Source organism: Agelaius tricolor, unplaced genomic scaffold (assembly GCF_023055355.1).
Source record: "Agelaius tricolor isolate 1412-34295 unplaced genomic scaffold, bAgeTri1.0.p SCAF_9, whole genome shotgun sequence".
Taxonomy (NCBI): domain Eukaryota; kingdom Metazoa; phylum Chordata; class Aves; order Passeriformes; family Icteridae; genus Agelaius; species Agelaius tricolor.
Window position 1 is genome coordinate 46,330,613 of NW_027269269.1, and position 23,065 is coordinate 46,353,677.

The 23,065-nt window shown below is 40.1% G+C and overlaps 1 protein-coding gene across 1 annotated transcript; it reads left to right on the plus strand.

Moving 5' to 3' along the window:
• Positions 1 to 90: 90 nt before the first annotated feature.
• Positions 91 to 22,111, plus strand: PROS1 (protein S). Its single transcript, XM_071433806.1, has 15 exons — positions 91 to 538; positions 4,005 to 4,162; positions 4,585 to 4,609; positions 4,938 to 5,024; positions 6,290 to 6,412; positions 6,543 to 6,665; positions 8,373 to 8,498; positions 10,549 to 10,670; positions 12,317 to 12,435; positions 13,855 to 14,044; positions 14,711 to 14,878; positions 15,867 to 16,035; positions 16,487 to 16,635; positions 17,346 to 17,559; positions 19,755 to 22,111. The coding sequence occupies exons 1-15, from the start codon at positions 478 to 480 to the stop codon at positions 19,898 to 19,900; spliced, it is 1,980 nt and encodes a 659-aa protein (XP_071289907.1). The 5' UTR covers positions 91 to 477; the 3' UTR covers positions 19,901 to 22,111.
• Positions 22,112 to 23,065: the final 954 nt, after the last annotated feature.

Genomic DNA, 23,065 nt, shown 5'->3' on the forward strand with positions numbered 1-23,065 from the left:
CGCAGACGCCAGGAGGCGGTGCCGCCGCCGACCAATAGGAACGGGAGGTTCGCCCGGTGCCGGCGGAGGATCGGCCAATCAGCGACGAGGACCCGCGCCCCGGCCCCCCCCGGCGCCGTCCGGGAGTAAACGCCGGAGCCGGGGCGGCCCCGCAGCCATGGGGGGCAATGGGCAATGCCCGCCCCTCCTGCCCCGCTCCGCTCCCGCCGGCGCGGGGCCCTGCCCGCCCTGCGCCCTCCGCTCCCGCCGGGGATGCCCGCCGAGTGCGGCCGCCGCCTCCGCGGGGCGGGCCAGGCGCGACCCGCCCGCGTCCCCGCGGCGCTGTCCCCGGCGCCCTGGTGACGCTCCCGCAGGGCAGCGCTGCCCGGCCACGGCCCAGCCTCCCCCCGCCGCGCCGCCGCCCCTCCCTCCCGCCCCCGCAGCCTCGCCCGGCCCCGCAGAGCAGCAGCCGCGCAGTGCCGGCCGCCCCCGGGAGCGATGAGGGCGCGGTGCCTCCCGCTGCTGGCGCTCGCCATCGCCCTGGCCCAGGCGGCGACCTGTGAGTGATGCGGGGCGGGGCGGGGGACGCGGGGGCCGGGTGCGGGGCGAGGGGCGGCCCGGGGGCATCGCGGCCCCTCGGTTCTCCCGGGGGCTCGGGCCGTGTGTGGGGTGAGGATCTCCCCGCAGCGGTTCCTGCGGGCCGACCGAGCTGGGGCTCCGGAGCTGTTGGCGACCGCAGCGCGGCTCAGCCGCCCACGGGAAGGTGTCGGCACAGGGAGCTTGGCTCCCTTGCAAGGACAGCCCTCGGGAGATCGCGGTGCGCTCGGAAAAGTGGCTTTATTGTGCAGTCCGGCTAGCGGCACTCACCCTGTTTCTAAATTCACACTTCTCAGCCTAAGAGCTACGTGCTCTCACATACAGATTAAAAAAAAAAAAAAATTAAATAAAGTATTCCGTCTTTGACAAAAAAGACTTTGAGCTCAATAGTGGAAGAAGACAGTGTGGCTGAAAGCAGCAGAATTGCAGCTCAAAGTAAGCCTGTTTCTGGCCTGTTTTACTAATGATTAAACTGGCAGAACAGAAACCGAATGTTTACTATTCTGCAAGGTGCTGGGGTATCTGGCTTGGGAAGGCAGCAGTATCAAAAGATGAAAGTTCATTTTGTAACGTTTTTAACAGGTCCTAAAAATAAACTTTCTAATAAATATTTCATAATGATCTTTTCTCCTGTTTTTGTCACGTTTTGGTTTCATTTATCTTCTCCACTGCGTACCTTGTCATTTTTCTTAAGAGCAGGAAATAAGCTGTCCTGCTCATCCAAAATTTCTGTGGTCCATATTTCCAGTTTCCTATGCCTGGCTCTGGACAGTGCCAGGTTTTCTGGAATGGCAGGGGAGGAGAGGGAGAAGAAGAGAAAACAGCTTAAAAATGCAGCTCATACCGTTCAATAATCATAAAGTTGCCTCTGCAAGTGCAGGTGGATTTGGTCAAACATCAGGTGAGGAACACAAGGTGCAGGTAAATATTAGTGGCCAATTTTATTTTGTTGGCTGCATAATGTCACTGAGGAGCTTTTCAGGATACTCTTGTCACTGGAGTTACAGAGCTGTGCAAACAAGATTTTTATTCAGTTTTATTCAATTGCTTTCCTTGGCTGAAGTTTTAGGTAAGCAGCTCTAAGTTACTTTTAAGTGGCCCACTTCAAGCAGGTTTACAGTTGTATCTGCACAACAGAAGAGGTGTAAGAAACCACTGAATCTCATCCCCTCCCACAATTTTTTTTTTCTTCTTTAGCAGCATCACATTCAGACTCTTGATAAGCATTCACCACACAGTGGCTGTGCACCACCTCTGGAAATTGTTAGGCTCTAGAGTTGCACAAGGCTTCAGTGATCACCATGTGAAGCAGCCTGAGTGCGTTAAGGGTTAACTTGGTTTGGCAGGGTCAGAAATGGGCTGGAGTTTCCTGTAATCGGACTGGCAGAAGCAGCAGTCAGGATTTTTAGTTTTTAATAAAGGTCCTATCATAATCTTTGTAATTAGAACACACATGAATAAATACTCTGCTAATTCTGGCATGGGGATTGAAATATTTGCACTATAAAAACATGGAATTTGCTCTGAGTTATGTGTTTTATTTAAAGTCAGAAGTTATAGGAAATCAGCTTGGCAGAAGGATAAACTGCTCTGATGTAGGGAAAAAGACTTGTTCCCATTGCCCCACTGTACTGAAAACATGAAGTAGAAAGTGTTACAACTGTTTGTACACGTCTGAAAATTTCTTGTCTTTTATTTACTGTAAAATTGTGTCAAAATGACAATGATGTAGCTAAAGGTCAACGTCTTTGTGGGGGTAGAGATCTCCCATGAAAATAAACCCAGCAGCTATAATACACAATTTTCCTATTTCTGTTGTCACTCCTTTTGCCTCAGGACAGATGGTCTTTCTGCATCTTTCTTATTAATGAGAAATAAAGCAGTTAATCTAATTAATTGAACTTCTTTCATTTCTAAGCATTTTTTAATTTCTGAGGTGTGCTGCAAAACCTTGGAGGTGAGCTGTACATCCACCTTATGCTCAGGAAATCTTATTTACTGCCTTACCAGGATGATTAGTTTTACCAGAATGAAAGCAAATAGATTAGTTTGTAGTTACAAGCTCAGCCCATGTCAGATTCACTCAGGAGGCTGTAACACAAAGGTTTATTCAGGTCATTGCCCAACGTTGCAGCACTTCAGAATGTTCCCTGTCACTTAGTAGAGACCTTTAATGTGTTTAGGATGGTGTGGTTTTAGTGAAATGTTAAATCTGTCTCCTTTCAAGCCCTGGGCCTCATTAGCTGCTCTTTCTAGTCAGGTTCTTTATTTTTTTTTCTTTCCTGAGAGTGCAGAGGAACTGGGAGCTCTTCTCTGGCACTTGGCTGCTGGTGTGGCTGGTGAAGGTGCTCTGGCTTTGAGGAATTGTCACAGGCAGTACTGGATGGACTTTGTGTGCTTGAGTGGCTCTTTTCTGTGGAGCTGGGATGAATATGTACGGCCACCAGACCTGATGAGCACTGCAGGTGTCACAGCCCTCACACAGCTGGGCAGCTCTGACAGGTTAAGTTTTGCAGAGGCTGAGGAAAGGAAAGTGTGCTGCACTCCAGTTAACATCTGTCATCTGCTCTCTTTAACCCAATCAGCTGGACTTCTTCCAGCTGTGCTCATCCATTTTTCTCTTGATCACAAGCTATATTCCAAAAATTAAACCAGGCAGTCTAATTTAGAGGCTGTTCCTGGAGTGTTGTGTGCTCTGCAGAGAACATTGAAGCAGACATCTTTCATTTTTGGTGTCACTTCTCAATGTTCAGCATTTGTTAAAAGTCACTAAAATGACAATAACCAGATACATGAATATTAAGTAATGACTCATACTGGGTCTGAAACATAAAAGCTGGCTAGAATTGTTTTACCTTGTAAAATGTGGATGTATTTATAGATGGTCTGCCTTGATATTCCCAGGATAGCATTCTCACCTTTGTCCTGTTCTTCACTGTTCTGAAAAAAAAAATGGCATTTATGTTAATTGCATATAAGGGGTAGCCTGACTTTGTAAGACATAATTTTGCTCTCACATAAATTTTATAGGGTCAGAATATCTACTTGCAGATCACTGAAACCAGTAATACAATCAGCTTGTTTTATCTATTTGTTGCTTACATATCTCACTTTGCAATAACCATAATCTAAAAAAATAAATCTTGTCCTGAGTATGACATGTAAATTATGCTTCAGGCATGGATGCTATTAAGGATAAGTAGCACAAATTAAGGATTTTTTGATCAGAAACAGCTCCCACATAGAGAATCCTAAAATGTCTTGCTCACATTTTTCAAAACAATGGCAAACATCAACTCCTGACTAAGTATTTAATTAATTTAATTCATTTAATTTGTGTTAAATTCTGATATTTGCTCAGTGTTCACAGCATTTTTCAGCTGTTGCAAAAAGAGATAAATAATAACAGAAACTTTGTTTCTCCCAAGTTTTATCCCAGCAGTATGCCTCTCAGTTCCTGCTGAGGAAACGCCGAGCAAACTCTTTCATGGAAGAAAGTAAGAAGGGAAATCTAGAAAGAGAATGCATTGAAGAATTATGCAATAGGGAAGAAGCCAGGGAAATCTTTGAAAATAATCCTGAAACTGTAAGTATTTCATAAGTATCTATGACATAGATAATAGTTCTTTGTAGAGGGAAAGTCAGAAGCACATGGAATTTACAGGTCCCAATAACGACACTGGGCAAGATCCTCCTATTTAAAGAGACAATTTTCAAAGTAATTCTGACATCCAATTCATTTGCATTGCCTTCATTTTGCAAGTGTCCAATTCAGTGCAGTATTTTAATCTCTCCACTGAGTCTTGTGTGTATGAAATAATCTTCTGTTTTAGCCCAAACTACAGTCATATTAAAAAACCAGGCCTATATTCTGTTACACAATTTAACTCTTTTCTTCTTTTGTAGTTATAATACCCATATACTTCAGAATATATTCAGTGATGTATTTTGTTGTCATTTTATCTACCTGAAATTTTTCTTAATGTTTTTTTTTTTTTCTTTCTGCAGGAATATTTTTATCCCAAATATTTAAGTAAGTACAAAAAAAAGCACCCTAAACAACTGTAGTGTATGATTCAGTGATGCTCTCATTTGGGTAATACTGGTTTAGTTTTTCTGCCTCTAGCACTGGGATGATTTCCATGCTGATTATAGTGCAGAGAATGTCCTGTGTGCTGAGATCCTCACAGAGGCACTCTGAAGGTTGGGCTGTCATCAGCTGTCTTTAACATGTCCAGACCAGTTTTGCAATTCAGGCTGTGAGAACAGGCTCTTTGAAGATGCCATGCAGCAAGTGGTGTAATTTCAGTGTAAATGAGTTGTTTGGACCCTGAGCTGATTGTGTGGCTTTGCATTTGCAGGCTGCCTTGCCTCCCATCGAGCAGGGGTGTTCAGGGTGGCTGCAGTCACTCCAGACTCTCCAGCTGACCTGAGGGCTTGTGTCAAGGGTAAGTGCTGGTGTTGGAACACACAGTGGCTAAAAAGCATTTCACAGGGGCACAAAAAGAGACAAAAAATGGTTTAACTCAAGCAAACTCAATAATCAAAACCAGAAATTGACCAAAAAATGTGAGGTGAGACACAGCATTTCCAGAGAAAGCAGTTTAAGTGACTGCTTTTAACTTTATAAAGATAAAGGAACACAATTGACTGCAACATGGAAGGCAGAGTTCTTCTGCAAACAGAAGTGTCTTGCACCAACCCAGCAATATTCCCCAGTGTTTCCTCTGTACTCTACCACATCTTAAACAGTTATGCCAAACCCTTTGCCTCTAGCAAGTCATGTTCTGTCAGGTAGAGTAAGAGAGTCTCTTGTTAATTGTAATTTCTACGTCTACTCTTTGGCCTGTAGTTACATTACCAGCTGAAAATTTCAAAAACAAAACAAATCATCAAAATATTATCTGGAACACAGCCATTGATTCCAAATAAAAGGTCACAAAGCATGAAGCTTGGGATATTTCTCAAATGTTTGATTTTTATGCCTATGCACTCACAGGCCCAGCGTGAATTATGTTCTTTCTAGTAAATTCACAGCAAGCCATTTTTACCATATTTCTACTGTCACAGTTTAAACATCTCTCTAAACCTTCTACAGCCTTGTTATATCAAAGAAACTTCCAGTTAGTTTGAATAAGAATACTTATCCTTAACCACCTGACACTGTTTTTATCATTGAAAGCAATGGAAGGCAAAAAAAATCCTTAATAATTACACTGCACATGGTCATGGCTGAACATGTTTTCCAGATCACTTTGTAATAGTGCAGTAAATTGCCAGTTTCTCTGTCTGACCACTCTTGAACAGAGGAAATCAACTCTCTAACCTTGAGTTCTTGAAACTTTGATCTTTCTAGTGAAATTTGTGATGGTATGATGGGGGCAGAGCACTGTTTTTTAAAAACTGAAATACATATTTTAAATATAATAATATCAAGTCTAGTCACATCTTGCAGGGATTAGCTTAGCAAGTAATTTGTCTTCTAGTTGTTTTCTGCCTAACAAAGAAAAAGTACTGGTGGCTTTGTATGTTCTCACTCACTTAAAAATTCTTGCTGACAGAATGTAGCAAGATTTTGTGGGGGTGCTTCATATTATACATCAAGACCTTTCCTATTTCATGACCTGTAGGAAGAGAAGAAGAAAGACTAAAGTGATTCTTGAGGAGAAATAACCCCAAATAACAAGGATCTCTCATGTTTTCCATCCCACAGAAATTTCAAACCAGTGCAGCCCCCTGCCATGCCATAAAGATGGATATAAGGATTGCATCGATGGACAAGCCAAGTATACCTGTGTCTGTAAAGCAGGATGGAGAGGAGAGAACTGTGAGGAAGGTATAGTCTTCAATATCATGGCACGTTGGCTCTCAGAAGCACAATTACATTTCTACTATTGAATAGTATTTGCAGCTGGTCAGTTGATGCCTTCTACTCAGCTGAGAGTTTGATTCCCTTTTCTTTATAGACATAAATGAATGTGAGGACTTCAATGGAGGTTGCAGCCAACGCTGTTCCAATCTCCCTGGGAGCTTCCGTTGCCTGTGTGAAGATGGCTACTTCATGCATTCCAACAAAAGGGATTGTGGAGGTAGGGAGACTTCAGGGGAACATCTTTCCATGCCACCACAGTGCCTGCTGAGCAGAGAGAGGGATGGGTTTGATCCAGTAGTTCCATAAATGCTCTTGCCTTGCCTCTGAAAAATACAGCCCTGGTTTAGTTTGGCTGCTCATTTCTTACACACTGCAGGCATTTGGACAGCCAATAATGAACCAGACCAAGAAGCAAGGAAAGAAAGAGGGAATGGCTATAGATGAGATTCTGCTTCATTACTGGAGTTCCATAAAGCTCATTTAGGTCTCACACCAGTTTCACATATCCTTTAAGCACACTGAAACAGGAATCTTAAGTGATACAAATAGCTGATATTGTTACCGTGGAAATTCTCTCTGGCAAATAGTGATTTAGGCTAAATCACTCCTAATTAGCCATGCTGCTCTTTCTGCAGTTTGAAGTTCATTGGGGAAGAAACTATTAATGAATCCAAAAAAATCTCTTAATGGAGAGAAAGATTTTTCTTTGATTCACCCAGCATAATTTTTTCTGTGCATGCTTGTGTCTACTGTTGGCCACAATCTACATGCTTCATTCCATTCCAAATAAATACTGTGTATTGACATAATTAGCAGTTCTTACTACATTTTTAGAAAAAATTACAACTTCATTCCATTTTAATGGAACAACAGTTTTGGATGATGTCAGATAATTTTGTTTGTCTAAAGACATGCCAGAATGACAAAAGACTGTGGGTTTATGAAAGAGGGCAAGCAGATAAATTGGTTAGAACTTCTGTAATTCTTGGAAAATCTGGTAAAAAAGTTATCAAAGATAAAAATAGACTAATATACCTTAGTGCCTTGAGTGTTAGTTTAATCATTTGATAAACTGCACTCAAGTATTTTATTACATGCAACTACAGAGTTAAACAACCAGGAATTTGGAATACACTTATTAACTGTAGAAGAGTAGTCTCAATTCAAGGCAGCTTTGACTTACTGCAGTTTCAGGACTCCTAGCAAGCCAGCGGCAGAATCTCCTGTGCAGCACCATTTCCACAACTGCTACAAAACCACAGAGAAAACCAGAATGATCCCTGCATCCACGAGTGGGAGTGAAGTACTGCCAGGGATCTGATATTTTTCTGTCTCAAAGACACTTAGTAAGATTGATACTATACCCTAAATCCCACTGTCACATCTACATTGGGAAAATGACATTGACAAATTGAAAACAAGACAGAAGATAGACACTAAAATGGTTTGAGGGGTAGAGAGAGACAGTGAGGGACTTGAACACCTCTCAGCATAGCCAATTAAAAGAAAACTGACATGAATTGATTGTAGCATCGAAGAACCTCTGATTGGATTATCTCTTGTCTTTCTGGATATCTTTTTCTAAGATGGAATTTTACTATGCAGCCTGGTTTAGGTTATGGAAAATCTGTAGCCTGTTTCTCTCTCTGCCTTCCTAGACATGCATCCCTTTCCCTGTTACCCACATGAAGGGATGGGAGAGATAGGTAGGCAGAGAATTTTTTCACTGGGGACATACAGAAGTGTCTTCTACAGCCCTCTGGAAAACTTTCTGGCTGTAGCTCTAGTCTGCTGTGACAGCATAGTAGAGCTACCAAGAAATTTTGCCAACCTCACTCAGTTTGCACAGTGTTGGATAAGGTTGGGAAGAAAAATGGTATGCAAGAGTGAGAGTTGTTTTTTAATAACTTGTTTGTGTTTCTAGATATAAATGAATGTGTGCTACATCCAAACATCTGTGGGACAGCCACCTGTAAAAACACCCAGGGGAGATATGAGTGTGAATGTCCAGAAGGCTACACATATAATTCAACTTCCAAGAACTGTGAAGGTGGGTCTTTGCTCCAGCTCCCCCTTTTTCATATCTTTCATCTTCCCCTTCCCCCTTCCTTTTTTAATCCACTTCTATACCAAACTCAGCTCCTCATCTACCAGTGCATTTCTGAATATTCATATTCTTTATTAAATTAATTGTTGTCAGGCTGTATTACATGACAGTGTGGCAGTTCTCTTAAGTTTTTTTTTAAATGTTTTTTTATAAAGATCTCAAATGTCAAATAAAACTATTCCTAAATATCGAGAGAAAGAACTGTGAAAAAAAAAGGATCTGCTCCAAAAGAATCTATCCTGAAATGACAATCTGGAGAAAAAATAATTTCCAAAGTTTTGTCACAATTATAGCAAAGCTGAGAAGTATTGGTAGCTTGCAGTGAAGTAGCAAGAAGCCAGTCATACAAAGACCATAACTTCTACAGTGTTGAAAGTGTTTGCATATTTGTCTTAGAATATGTTCTATTTCTCTGTGCTTGTCAAAGTTTCTGTTTACTGCACATCAGAAATTTAATTTCAGTTGTAAACAGATATCAAAGCTCTTAGAGTTTTACAATGAAGATGAATCTTCTACACTGTCAGTTTAAGGAAAATCTATCAGTGACTGATTTTTATTTTAAAAGCTGCCTTGTATTACTGCTCAGAAGGACACAAAAGCAGCTTCCTGGTGGCCATGAATCTTTTGCTCCATGGTTTTTACTGCAGGTCTTTTGTGCCAAAGCTCTGCACAGTGGCAGTGTTTACATATCCAGGTGTCAGCTCTTTGTCCAGTTACTATGGGATCAAAACACTACTGACAATTTCCTGTTCCTGTGTGCACCAAAGTGAGAAAAATTCACAGTAATTAATTTTTACTCCTCTTAGGGTTTCCTTCAGATAAATCCAGTTTGATGCAACCCACATAAGTGTTGTGTTTCTACTGGGACGATGGATTCAGGAGGTTGCAAGATGACGACATTCCAACAGGGAAAGTCTTACCTCCCTAGCAGGAGGATTATGCTGCTAAGCTTTTAGACCTTGTTGTAACCACATTAAATGAGTCACCAAATCCTGTCTAAGGACAGGATTGTGCAGCCTGACAGGAATGTAGCCTTACAGAAATACTAAATGACATGAGCTTTTCATTGTCATATTGCTTGTAGGTGGCTAAACTCAATTATGCTTATTAGGAAAATTGAATTTACATACATTTATGCACTGCTATCTCTATGATGACAGATACTATTAGGCTGAAGAACAGAACAGGGTTTGTTACATTTTTCATTACCTCTCTTCCTCCAAGCAACAGCAAAAAAAAAAAAAAAAAAAAAAAGTATTTTAGTCCTAAAAACCCCCAGATTTAAATGAATGCATTGGTACAAAATTTTTTCTTCCCACTAGAAAGGGTATTTGTTTCAGAATAAATTGCAGTTTCTTTAATCTGAAGCCCAAATCACCCTCATTGGAGTCTCTTGTCAAGGAGAGATTTTGTTTCTATATTAGAAATGTGAAATTTACACTGACTGTTTAAACAGCCTTTCATTTCTAAATTACTTATTTTACACAATCTACTAAATAAAAAATGAAATTCTTTTATTGATTTAGCTTAAATCACAGCTCAAATCAGACTATTCTTCTCCACAAGTAGATACTATCTGAACCTTAGGCATTATGAGATTATTGTAAGTTATTTTAAAAGGTATTTTGCCCTGAGATTATTTGGGGGTTATATTAATAAAGCACATTCTTTCTTCACATATTTGCCCTATATACTTTTAGTAATCTCAACTCTCATCATGTCTTACAAGGAAAGCAAGAGATCTGAGACAGAATGGGATTTGTGCCATCTGTGGTAGCAATTTATGAGGTCTCTCACTACTCAGCCACCTTGTGCCTCAGAAATCAGACCAAATTGTCTCCAGCTCTGTGCTCCAGGCCTCTATCAGATTACTAAATCACCTTTTGAATTCATGTTATTCCAGAGAACCTCTCTTGTCTGTTATTCCAATAATTTGTTTTAGTTTTCAGTCTGTGCCATGAAAAAAAAATCTATCTGCTTTGATTTCCACTAGATATTGATGAATGTGCTGAAAATATTTGTGCTCAACTCTGTGTGAACTCACCAGGAAGTTACAGCTGCTATTGTGATGGCAAGAAAGGGTTCAAGCTCTCTAAGGACATGAAGAATTGTGAGGTAAAAGTGTGCTATGTAAAATTCCATGTGGAAAATCACAAAGTTTATTATTTCTTGATGAGAAGATAACTTAGATTAAGGAAAATAGGAAGCTATTTGAGTACTGATTAAAAATTCCTGAGAAAATGCTGGGGATTCTGATCTATGGTTTGGCTCACAAAGCAGCAGGGATTTGGATGCCATTCAGTTCATGCATGCTCATTTACAGGAGTCCTGTCAAAAGCAGCTTGCTTTAGCCAGGCATCTTTATTCCCTGCTGCTTCCAAAATAAGCCTCAGCTTTCTCCTATCACACAAATAATTCCTGTTCAGCCCACTCAGAGACAGAATGTTCCTTTTGTCCATATGTTCCCAAGTTTTCCTTAGGCTGTGCAAAAGTTTTCACTCACTGTTTCAGAATTACTCTGTTTGGATTGAAAAAAAAAAACTGGATTGTTTTCCACAGTTCTCATCTGCCATAGCTTAAGGAAAAGCACTCAGTAATACTTGCCAGTTGGAGAACATCTTGCAGCCAAAATGGGTTGCTCTTGATCAGTTTGAAAATTTACACTTCTTAGGAGCAGAAAGTTTGAAACTCCAGGGAACTGGGATTCAAGGACTGAAGTCCAAGGATTTTTTTGTAAGTGGTTCTCTGTATACTTAGAAAAGTTAGGGAGTCTGAGATGTCATGTGAAGCGAGCTCAGATAACCGCCAACAATAAAACATTTCTAACAACAATAAAACACTTCTAACAGAGTATAACAAAATTTGGCTTAAACTGCAGGAACAAGATCTGACACAAGTTACAGAATCTGTGTATTAGGGCTTGTTTGTACTTTCTGAAATTTAATGAACAGCACTTGGCAGTCATTCTATTTCATTTTGCTCATCCTTGAAATGGTGAGATGTAATGAGGCTGGAAGATGCTCTTATTTTCAGTACTGTTGTTCAACAGCGATTAAGTCTCTATCTGGAAGTTAGTTTCATGCCTTTTAATTGGGGAAAAAAGTTCAGTCAGCTGAAAATACATTCAATCTAAAGACTAGTGACACCAGGAGCCATCAAATAAAGTAGCCATAAAATCCAAGGAGAGCACCTGTACATTTAATGGAACTGATGCATCAGGCATAGCAAAGTCAGAGTAGAAGACATTCACAGAATGTTTTGAAGGATTCAAATTTGATCAAAGAGGCTTTGAGGCTTCTACTTGTCCATAAGCACTGTGATTCTGTAATTTCTCTTTAACACAGTCTTCCCAAGGTACAGCCTTTGTCTATTCCCTTCTAACACCTGAGCAAATATAGATTCTGCAGAACTTTAATAATGGAGCTGGGTAGTTCCCTAGAAGGTGGGTGTCATATATCCCTGGTGAAAGAAAAGTGCTTGATGGAAGACTGGAATTCTTAATTCAAAAACTAAGTATTTAAATATTAGTTTCAATCCACCAGAACTATGTGTCAACCTGGATTATCCTCCAGCAGTTTAAATAAGGGATGTTTAGAAAACCAGAACCACACCATTTCATTTGTACGTAGGTATTCAAGTTTAAAAAAAAACCCAGATGTTAGCCATTACTTTAAAAATAAAAAAGGCTTGCAGGCAACAACAGGAGTTGCTTCATAAGCTATGACAATGCATTACAGCTTTTTTTCCTCTATCATTTTCAGTCTGTTACTGAGTGTATCCCACTGAATCTTGAAAAGAATTATCAACTGCTTTACCTGGCAGAGCAATTTATAGGAATTCCTGTTCTCTACTTAAAGTTCAAACTGCCAAATGTCACAAGGTAAGCATTTGCTATTGATAAAAGTATGCATTGGAATGACAGACATTTGTTTCCATTAATTTTCTGAGGGTTTAGGAAGAATGCATTGCATGCCTAAATTTTATCACCATCTCCCCCTTGGATAAGATACCTTTACATGATGAATGAATGAATAAACAAGAAGGCATTTAGAATTATCAACATAAAATTCAGAACTTACATGAAAATACTTACAGTATGCCTTCCAGTTATATGTGGGAATGGCTTTAGTTTGGATGTTGCTGCTGCTCCACCCCATGCTCTGGGTAGAAGCTGGGACATGTTCTGTCCGTCCGGCTGAGCCACAAAATCAGGCCATTGCCCCCTGCCCCTCCCTGGGCTTCCTGTCACACACAGAGTGTCCCAAGGATACCCACAAAGCACAGTACCTTTTCTGGCACCAGCTGGATGATTTTCTTTACAGCTGTCAGAGCGATTGCCTGTGGCACTGACCCCTTTATTGCTCTTGGACCTCTTTGCTGCAGCAGCAGAAATTGCAGCATTCCCTTACTTAGTGACCCAACAACTGGAAGGTAACAGCAGCAGCAGCTGTGGAGCTGGTGATTCCCGGAGCCTCAGAACCCTACAGATGGACATAAATACTGAGAACTCTGCCCTCTGCTGCTGTTCCAAGTTGACCGGGCACTAATGCTGTCCTGGAAGAGCTTTCAGAGATGATAAATGTTTGAAGTAAATACAGAGCGGTTTTGGGTGCGTCTGGCGAGGGACAGCCCCATCTAGGGGACACAGAGCAGCACTGCTAGGGACAGCGACCCAGTTCTGAGTTAGAGCTGCCTTGGCAAACCCCACCTTCCAAATGCTTTGCTTTCTCCTTTCACCCTTAAACTGTTTTGTCTAGTCCCAGAAACTGCTTTTACTCTACTTCTACTCTCCTCTAATGCACAGTAAATCCTAACTTTTCTACATACACACACTCAACCTAGATCCAGCCAACAAATCCTCAAATGAGAGAATGAGCAAATTTCTAGGTTATAATTCTTTCAGGACAACACTTGGCAACCCAGCTGTACTGAAGCACATCATAGATCTTCTGTTTTGTCTGCATTGCATTCCTAAAAAATGCAATAGGAATATTACATCTCTCTTCTTGCTCAGGGGACTAGGATATCCTTCACAAGTGAAGCTCAGAGTGAATTTGGGAGCTTCAAATCCCAGGTCAAGGTGTTATCCTGGAAACTTCCCACTGGATTTGAGTGAACAAAGCTTATGTTCCATTCTGCTTTTGACTAACTGTGCAAAAAAATCACAACTGCTCAGATTTAGAGACACTAAAAGTTACTATCTATGAACTTTTCTCTGAGCCTACTAATGAGTTATCCTAGGCTGTACAATATTTCACCTTTCCTGTGTTCTTATTAAGATTCCTTCTTCACAACTCAGATTTACAGCAGAGTTTGATTTCCGGACGTACGACGCGGAGGGGGTGATCCTGTATGCAGAATCCCTGGACAACTCAGCGTGGATCTTGCTTGCTCTTAGGGATGGGAAGATTGAGATTCAATTCAAGAATGAGTTTGGAACAAAAGTCACCAGTGGAGGCAAGGCCATTAATGATGGACTGTGGCATATAGTAAGTTGGATTTCCTTCTCCCACGCACTTCCTTTTACTCACTGTGGGAAGATGCTGATAAAAAAGGAGGGAGAAACTGAGCTAAACTAAACTACTAAAAGGCTTAAAATGATGCGCTCAAACCCCAGGTTTAAAAACCAGCCAAGAAATGCACAGGAATGCCTTGCATCAGGAAATTCTGCTACCTTTTAACAATCAAAGAGAAGATAATTACCTCTAGCTATCAACATAGCAATTAATTTTAAACATGAAAGGGAAAGTGGCAGGATATTCAAAACTGTGATTGCATGGTCAAGTGCACAACTATTGGATACTTTGTGTTTAGAGCGAGTTTTACATCTGCTGGACCAAAATTTCATCTTGCTTTTCAAGCTTTTACACCTGAGATGAAAAGCCTTTCTCACACAATCTATAGAGCACACCAAATTTTTAATGTCAGATTTTGTTTGTTACCCTCCTGTGAATGCCCCTAGATATGGGCAGCTGTCCTGCATCAAGTTTAAATACAGTTTAAATAGTGACTGCACTAAAACTCTTTTACAAGGTTTAAAGAAACATTAGTCATGCTTCATACGGCTTACATAATTATTTTATAAAAAAATTAAAAATTAATATATTCTACATTTTTGTATGTGTGTATAAGTAATTATTTGTATTTTATTCCAGGTATCAGTTGAAGAATTAGAACACAGCATCAGTGTAAAAATAGCTAAAGAGGCTGTGATGAGTATTAACAGCCCAGGAACTCTGTTTAAACAATCCCAGGGTTTCTTGGAAACGAAGGTGTACATTGCAGGATTGCCTCGCAGAATGGGCGGTGCCCTTGTTAAGCAGGTAATTAAATAATAAGACTAATTTTGATTGATCATGCTCTGTTCAATTGTGTACTCCTGGAAGTCACAGAAGGAGCAAGCCTGGCATGGAACTTGTTTAGAAAATGAAAATGTTATGCAAATAAACGTGTGAAGCTTTTCAGTCTGCCTTCGGTAGGGCTTCACTTGTAAAAACACAGCACTTCTGGTCTAATCTTTGAGGATTCTGTAGCCTGTTTCCTAATATGGCTTTAAGATTCCCTAAATCACCAGCACTGCTGCTGCTGAGAGTGCATTTCAGGGTGATTCATGTCCTGGTCCTGGCTTTTGCTAAGCTCTAAATAAGTGCAGCATTCACTGTGCAGGCAGCACAGTGAGCTTTCGTTTTTACAAGGTTTTACAGCAGCCCAGGCTGGACAAGGCCCATGATTCTTTCAGTCTCCCAGCCTCAAGAATGGCTACAGTCAAATTGTTGCAACTGTCTTCTTTACAGTCCAGGAGCCTTCAAACTAATTGGCAATCTCAACAGAGTGTTTAGATGAAAAAAAAATAATTTAAAAATCAATTTTGCTGAAAAGCAAAGCAGAGAAAAAAACATGGAACAATACAATAACATCCTTTATCCAATAGAAAACAATTCCAGAAATTTCTTTGTAGTTTGGTATAAAGCTTTGAACGAGGAGCATTGCTAGTGATAATTTTCTTTCAGCTACAGAAAACCCGCTGTCCTTTTGTCTCGGTCACAACACAAGCTTTAAAAGTAGAAGCAATCTCTTGTCCAGATCCCTGGCAGCAAAGTGGGAAATGCTAAACCATAAATACCTTTTGAAGCCTGAGGTACCAAATGCCTGCCACTTGGTTTTCTCCCAGCATCACTGCTGTAACCTATAGCATTGTTAAGACTGGTATTGCCTACATGGAAATAAGCTAATATGGAAAATAATGACTCATTATTAACTTTTTAAACCTAACTTTGGACTCAAACCCCCAATGCTGTCATTCTGCTGTAGATTAACCCTCGTCTGGATGGTTGTATCCGGGCCTGGAACTTGATGAACCAGGGACATTCAGGAGTAAATGAAGTTATTCAAGAAAAACAAAGCAAACACTGTTTAGTATCAGTGGGGAGAGGATCCTTCTACCCTGGCACTGGAATGGCAGCATTCCAGATAAACTATAGTAAGTATTTTTCTATTCCCGTGTTTTTTGTTTGACTGAGTGATGGAACTGATGAAATTTTAAAAGAAAGAAAATAGAAAAAGGCACACAAACTAAGCTATACACTTCTGCATCCACCAGTGATTTCCTTAAGTTCTGTTAGGAATCTGTTTGAATGAGGATTCTGATCACAGAAATGTTATCTGTTCAGTTTCTGGAGTGTTTTACTTTCAGAAGTTTATTGCAAAGATTGGCCACTGTTGAAGATCCCGGATTAAAAGTTAGTTGGGTTGGTTATTTTTTTGTTTTATCTGCTTGCATTTCTTTAGAATTATAGTTCTTTCTTTAAGTTCAAAATTTTAGCACTAATATTTCCACAGTAGGGAGGAGATTTAAATACTAATTTTTAACCCCGTATTAATTTTTCATCGGCAGGTGGATTTACTAATTTCAATTATTCTCTTTAAAACAGATAATCTTGACAGTGCTGAAGATTGGCTAATAAATGTGACTCTGACTATTCGCCCATCCACAGACACTGGTGTTATGTTTGCCTTGGTTTCTAATGAAACAGTGCCTCTTGCATTGTCCATAGTGGACTCTAACTCCTCTGACTCACAGGTGATCTTACAATTCTCCTAGCAGCTGCCAGGTGAAAAATCAAACTAAAAAAAAGCTACTCACACACTTGCAGTGCAGCTGGTAGCGTCAGTATTTTGAAAATTAGATTGTGTAATAATGTGCAGAAAATATCTGTCTATTAATGATTGCTGCAGCAGTGACTAAGCACTAATCACTCTTGCCAGGGAGATTATAATATGTAGTCTGAGCTCAGATTCATCCCATCGTGTTTTCCTTAACTTTTCCTTCCAAATGCACAGAGCAGAAAGGGAACTACGAGCAGTGTATGCAGTAAGGGCATCATGTTATTTCCAAATTATAAACTGATCTTGTTGTCCTTGAGTTTCCATTTACATCCCTCTACATCAGCCGTCCCAAGCTAGAACATAATTATACACCATGATTAATCCAGTTTTTTTCCCAAAATAAGAACCTGTAGTGAACACTTGGGTACCTTTAAAACTGTAGGTGAAACAGGATTTCACCTCAGAACTGTAGCCAGAGTTGTTCCTTGTAAAACATTCTCACTTATAAATTTAAGAATGGCATTCATCATCAGAAGTGATAGTTACACATCAGCTTTTCCAGCTAAAGGTACCAGTATTTAATATTTTCTTTTACTTGCAAATACAAAGTGCACTAGGGCCAAGTATAATGATTTATTAAAGTTGCATTTGACATCTTTGGTGATCTACCATTCTTCCATCTAGAAAATCACTGTGACCATTGGAAACATCATTGTTGCACAGCTGGAATCAAAGAAGTTATGCACCCCCAGAAGAGTGCAGGTTGGACTTCTAGTGACCAAACAGGAGCTTGAACTGGCTGTTGATTCACACACAGACAGAAGCAACTCTGAGCAACTCTCAATTCTGCATCAAGCAATGATGGCAAATGTTGTCACCTACCTGGGTGGCCTGCCAGGTGAGACCTGTTTCTTTTCATCAATTTCATTAATTTCTACAAGCCTGATTATATTCAGCCTTACCCATGTTAGGAAAAGCCTACAATTATAAAAACAAAAAAAAAAAAAAAGTTTTTTTTCCCCTCAAGTGCCTATTATTTCCTCCAGTCATTTCAGCTTTGGAGGCAGCCAGCTTTTTAACTTAAATAAGTAGCATTATTTGGACATTAAGACAGGTCTCTAGAGGTTTGAATTTGGAAAATATCTTGATTTTCAAGTTGGGTGAGCATTGTACGTTTCTGAAATGCCACCATCTGGCACAGCTGAGGAACTGCATCAAAAACGTAAGAAAAGCAGGTATTTGTAAATAATCCAAGTGTCAGAAGTGCAGAAGGGGAAGTCAGGAATATGGTTTCAGCAATTAAACTGTGAGCGAGAGGTGACTCGCAATCTTTATGAGACAGAGAATGTGTTGAAACAGCAAATATTTCATTCAAAGCAAGCTTCAAGTTAACATTATTGAGACATAATGTCAACATCATCCTTATCACAAGGATTATTTTGTCCAAGAAGTGTGCACATACTTCTGTATGAATAGTTTGACTTCAGGCTAAATCAAGAGGAAAAATAACGTTGCCCCAGGTGAGAAATAGTCAAAACCTGAATTAAAACTCAAAAATTGCTAGAGGAAAGGTGCCATGGTTACAGTGTTGCTACTTGTAGAGCTTTTCTGTATCATGTTATTATTTTATGGTGAATGAATCACAATTCGTAAGAAAATGCTACAAATTTGACTGACATGTCTTGAATTGACAAGGAATGAGTCAATATTTACTTAGTAGAAGTGAGTCAGCAGTTTAACAGAGCCACAGTAACTAAGATTCCAGTCATTTCTTGGGCCTCTTCATCTTTGTGATGCTTAAATGATTCTTTTTTAGTACACTGCCAGCCACAGAGAAATCAACATCTTGAGAATGAAGAGGTTTGCATTATTCAGGCATCCCAAAGAGATAAGAAGCAAGTATGAGTTACTTGCTGCTCCTTAATCTCACTTTTCTGTCATCTCTGTTTTTAAGTTTTAAAAGCTATCTTAAACATGCAAATTACCACAACAAAACAAAAAAAAAACCCACAAAAAACCCAAACAAACAAACAAAAAAACCAAAAACACAAAACTCCCCCAAAAACAAATCTCTGCATTCAAGAACCCCATGCATTTCATGAAGACCAAAAGTCTCCATTTTTGATACCCCTTTCCACAAACTAGTAACAGTGGTGGGAGTATTCCCCTGTTATTTCAGCACAACTAGTGCAGGTTAAATCAAACTTCCATGGTTCTGTGACAACCAGTGTTTTCCTCAGTGGGTGAAAAAAGCAGAAGGGAACTCTTCTACAGGACTCTGTGCAATACCTCAGCTTACAGCAAAATAAAATCAGGAGAAAACAGCATTTCTGGTTCCTAAGATAACCAAATCTATCTCCTAAGGAGGGATAGGGTGATTAACAACTGAAAAAACACAGGGTGCTTTTGAGATCAGCTCCTAATCACCCTCATTCTAATTGCTGAAGGTGCTTGCATCCCTTAGGTCTACCTTGTAAGAAGCCAGTTGTACCCTAAGACTTGTGCTTAACATATTGTTTCCTGCAAACATATCCATGATCTGATGCTGCCCTAAGACAAAACAATACCTAAATGAGCAGCAGATAAAGTGAGTCTTTCACAGAGAATTCACTTGGAAGCAGCAGTGAGGAAGCAGGAAAATGTGTGAAGTTCCCAGGGGTGCCCCAAGTGAGAAACTGCAGATTTGAATCTAGAGTAGCTTCCTGGCAGAAGCAGGACAGTTCTTTGTGTGACCTCTAAGCCCAGAAACAGCTGTTTGTAGCTCAGAGCGGGAACAGTGGGCTCCAGGAAACAAACTCTTGTTGTTAATACGGGAAAAGCTACTATGGAAAACATTCCTAGAGTTCAGTTTCTGGATGGGAACAGCCTTCTAATGCATATTTAAGATTTTACTGGCTTTCTCAGCTTTGCTGACTTGATCTTGATCTTAAAGAAAAGGGAGAAGAACTCAAGTGCTGCCTGCCAAACTGCTTCTTTTCTCCCATGACTAAATAATGGATGGGGAGTCGAGTATTCCCCATGTTTTGACTGACCTGAAAAATCCATAGAAACTTGCATGCCTTGGCCTAATGAACTGAATGTGTTTCTGTGCAGATGTTCCTCTGGGTGCTACACCAGTGACTGCTTTTTATAATGGCTGCATGGAGGTGAAGGTCAACAACAGACAGCTGGATCTGGATGAAGCCATTTCCAAACACAACGACATCAGATCTCACTCGTGCCCACTGATCATGCAGTAACTGTTCAGATCTTAATTTAACTTTTTTTTCTTTCAGATGTAATTTGTGTAATTAGTCTCATGCCATAATGGAGCTTGCATTGTTTCATGCAAGATGTGCCAGGGAAATAAGCAGCAGTATGGTTTTCTCCCTTTCAATATAGAATGGAGGGAAAAAACCCTCTCTGTTCAGCTGGAAAGAGACAATCACGATCAAAATTTTGTAAAACATTCTTTTATATATCAGTGGGAAATCTTAAAGCTAGATTTATCTTTCATGTTCATGCTATGTCCTTTGACATATTTAGCTTGGACAGAAAGTTTAGGAATTTCTGTTTAGAAAAAATTTTACATCTTCTATTTCGTATATCAGCACAAAGTTACAAGTTGCAAATAATTTTGATGTATTAGAATCTAAATGAAACCAGACTTACTAAACTTTTTCAAGCATAACATGCAAAGAAAAATCTCTACAGGTTTTGTAATATGTGCTTTTGGTAAAGGAAAAAATACCCTGGAATCTATGTCCCAAACTCTCTGTGAATATGTTTACAGGTTGTATCTACGGTGGTAAAGCAACTTCAAAATGGAAGTGTTTCTTTAAGTAGCTCAGTTTTTGAAAACAGTTTAGTCCAGAATACTGGACCAGCTTTAATTTGTCTGTCTTTAGAACCTAGCTTTAGAGTTTGAAAAGAGTTCTGGATCAGGTCAGGTCATTTACTTTCAAAGTGGGCTAAAATACACCCCAGGCAATTCTGAAAAACAGAGGAAATGACTTGAAGGAAGGAGCTCTGCATCACAGGACATCAATCTGCAATTTGCTGAGTAAAACCAAGGAATTGCAGCAAATACTTCTTCCATCAAACCTAGCACTGTTCAACATAAGCACAGTCTGATGATCCATCATAATCCCTTTATTTAGGGTAACCTTGCCTTCAGAGAGCTCCAGAACAGGTTTATTTGTGAGCCCTGCTGCCATTGAAAGCCTGAGTTTTGCTAGTAACCTCAGAATGTAAAGTCATATTCTGCTCAGCCAACTTTAATAAACCAACAGGTAATTAGAAAAGTATTGCTTTCCTCAGGTGTGCTGATTTCAAGCATTTCCAATATTCCTTTAAGATCCTTTGAGTGTTCTTTCCACTTCCAAGCTCATTTTCACAGCACCAGAAGCCTCCCTGTGCAGCTCACCTGGTGGTTTTCTTAACCCCAAACCAAATAAATTGCAAGAGAATTGCTGTGAGGTGTAAATATATCCTCTCATCCATCAAGCAGAGACATTTATCTGCCAGCATTGCTGACCCCAGCTCTGCTGTCCTCACTTCAGACACTGAAGTGGATGTCCAGAAGGATGGATTGTGACAATATTCATTTGGAGGACTGCCTTTCTCCAGGGATATTCTGAGTGACATTAGGGAGGTTTCTTCCAGTGTTAAATGCAAGGGTTAGTGCAGAATCTGAGCCCCTCTCTCAGTGTTATTATTGCTTTGGCTGAACTTTTTGGTAACTTCACTTCCCACTTGGGTAGTGCAATGCAGGATTTGCTCCCAGCTTTCACCCAGTACGGCCCAGCAAGAAGCTGACATGGCTCACTGCCATTAATACAAGGTCATTTTTCTAGGATGGCATGGAAAACAAGCTTGGAATTCTGACTCCATGCAGGGGAAATCCTTTCCTGCAGTCACCCTTCCCTGCTCTTCCACCATACCAGCACACACGCTCTGCGTGCAGGTGTTAGTTGGAGAATAACTTGACTGAAACAAGCAGGTTTTGCATGCAAGGCAGAGCTGAATTGAGACTTGTGACATTAAATAAACACATGATCACTTTATTTATGATATCTCTGTGGCACCCATTAATCTTGGAAAGCCCCTGGGTCAGACTCTGCCTCATACAACAAGCACAGAAAGTAAGAGATGAGGAGCACAAAGCAAAGTGTCATCAATGTTCTAAGTGCTTCTGACCTGCAGGAACAGAAGAAAAGGTTTTTTGCTGTTGTTTTCTAGAGATTTTTTTTTTTAGGTTTTGTTTGTTTAAATGTAATACATTGTATAGAAATGAAAGGAAAAACCAATCACTTTGTCACACAGACACTATTTCTCTTTGTTTTCATGGAATAATACTTTAAGGTTTTGTAGTTAATAATGAAACCTCTGCACTTCTTTTTTAATGTAAAAGTGCCTCCCTATTGTAAGAATTAAATAAAGCAGCATTTGCAAGTTTCTTTTCATTTGAAGTTGTATTTGCATATTTTTGTTCATTTTTGCTGTGCAAGGCTTGTTTTAGTGGTCTAATACCTTACTCAGGAGATTGTGATCACCTTCAGCATCAAAGAAAAGAACTGGCTCCAATTAACATGCTATCCAAATAGGCATCCATACTCTCTAGATAATTAATTTATTGTTTAATAGTACCTCAGGAAATTAGACTTTGCTTAAAACTACATGTGGAAACAAAGAAGATCAGGGCAAGTAACCAATTCCTATATTTTCTCCTTCATCAGATGTATTTCATTGTATCTTAAGGCATAATCATTTCAGCAAGGGCCATTCAGGGTTTATTCAGAACAGCTGGAGCTGCTGGGCATTTTCAGCTCCTGTGCACTTGTGCTACAACTCCACATGTTCCAGTTTCCTTGAGAGTGAAACCCAGTCCTGAAATTGGTCCTCAATTATACTACAGCAGTTTAGTTTACATGCTTTAATGCCTGCATGTTTTCTGGTGGATTGAGTGCTCTTGATGCTCAAGACTGGCTCTAGATCATCTTCAAAGAAAGAGAGGCCACGGTCACGTTTGTCATTTTAGTCCTGCCTGTCACTCACTGGTGATGCTGGTCCTTTAATATCATTCATCATATGTACACACTTCGTGTTTTATTGCCTCAGAAACCTTTTTATATCAAAATTACCACCCTGATTTTGACACAATTTTGCATTTCATCTGCCAGAAATAGAAGTTACATACCCCCACCCCCAAAAAAAAAAAAAAGAAATACAAGGAAAACCATACCAGCTAATACCCAATGGATAAGTAAGGCACCACTTCCTGAGTAAGAACCAAGGTACTGAGATGTTCATTCTTCTGAAAAATGCTTTCAGTCCACAAAACAGCTGTACCCTCCTTATTACCCTGGGCACATCATTCTGCTCAAGGGGCAGCTGAATTTCAGTAGGAATGTGTGAATAAACAG

Excerpts from the sequence above, each read along its gene's own strand:
- PROS1 (XM_071433806.1), top strand. The coding sequence starts at position 478 with ATGAGGGCGCGGTGCCTCCCGCTGCTGGCGCTCGCCATCGCCCTGGCC. Across the intron at positions 5,025-6,289 it reads CCTGAGGGCTTGTGTCAAGG|AAATTTCAAACCAGTGCAGC; the intron begins GTAAGTGCTGGT and ends TCCATCCCACAG. Across the intron at positions 14,879-15,866 it reads GCGGTGCCCTTGTTAAGCAG|ATTAACCCTCGTCTGGATGG; the intron begins GTAATTAAATAA and ends ATTCTGCTGTAG.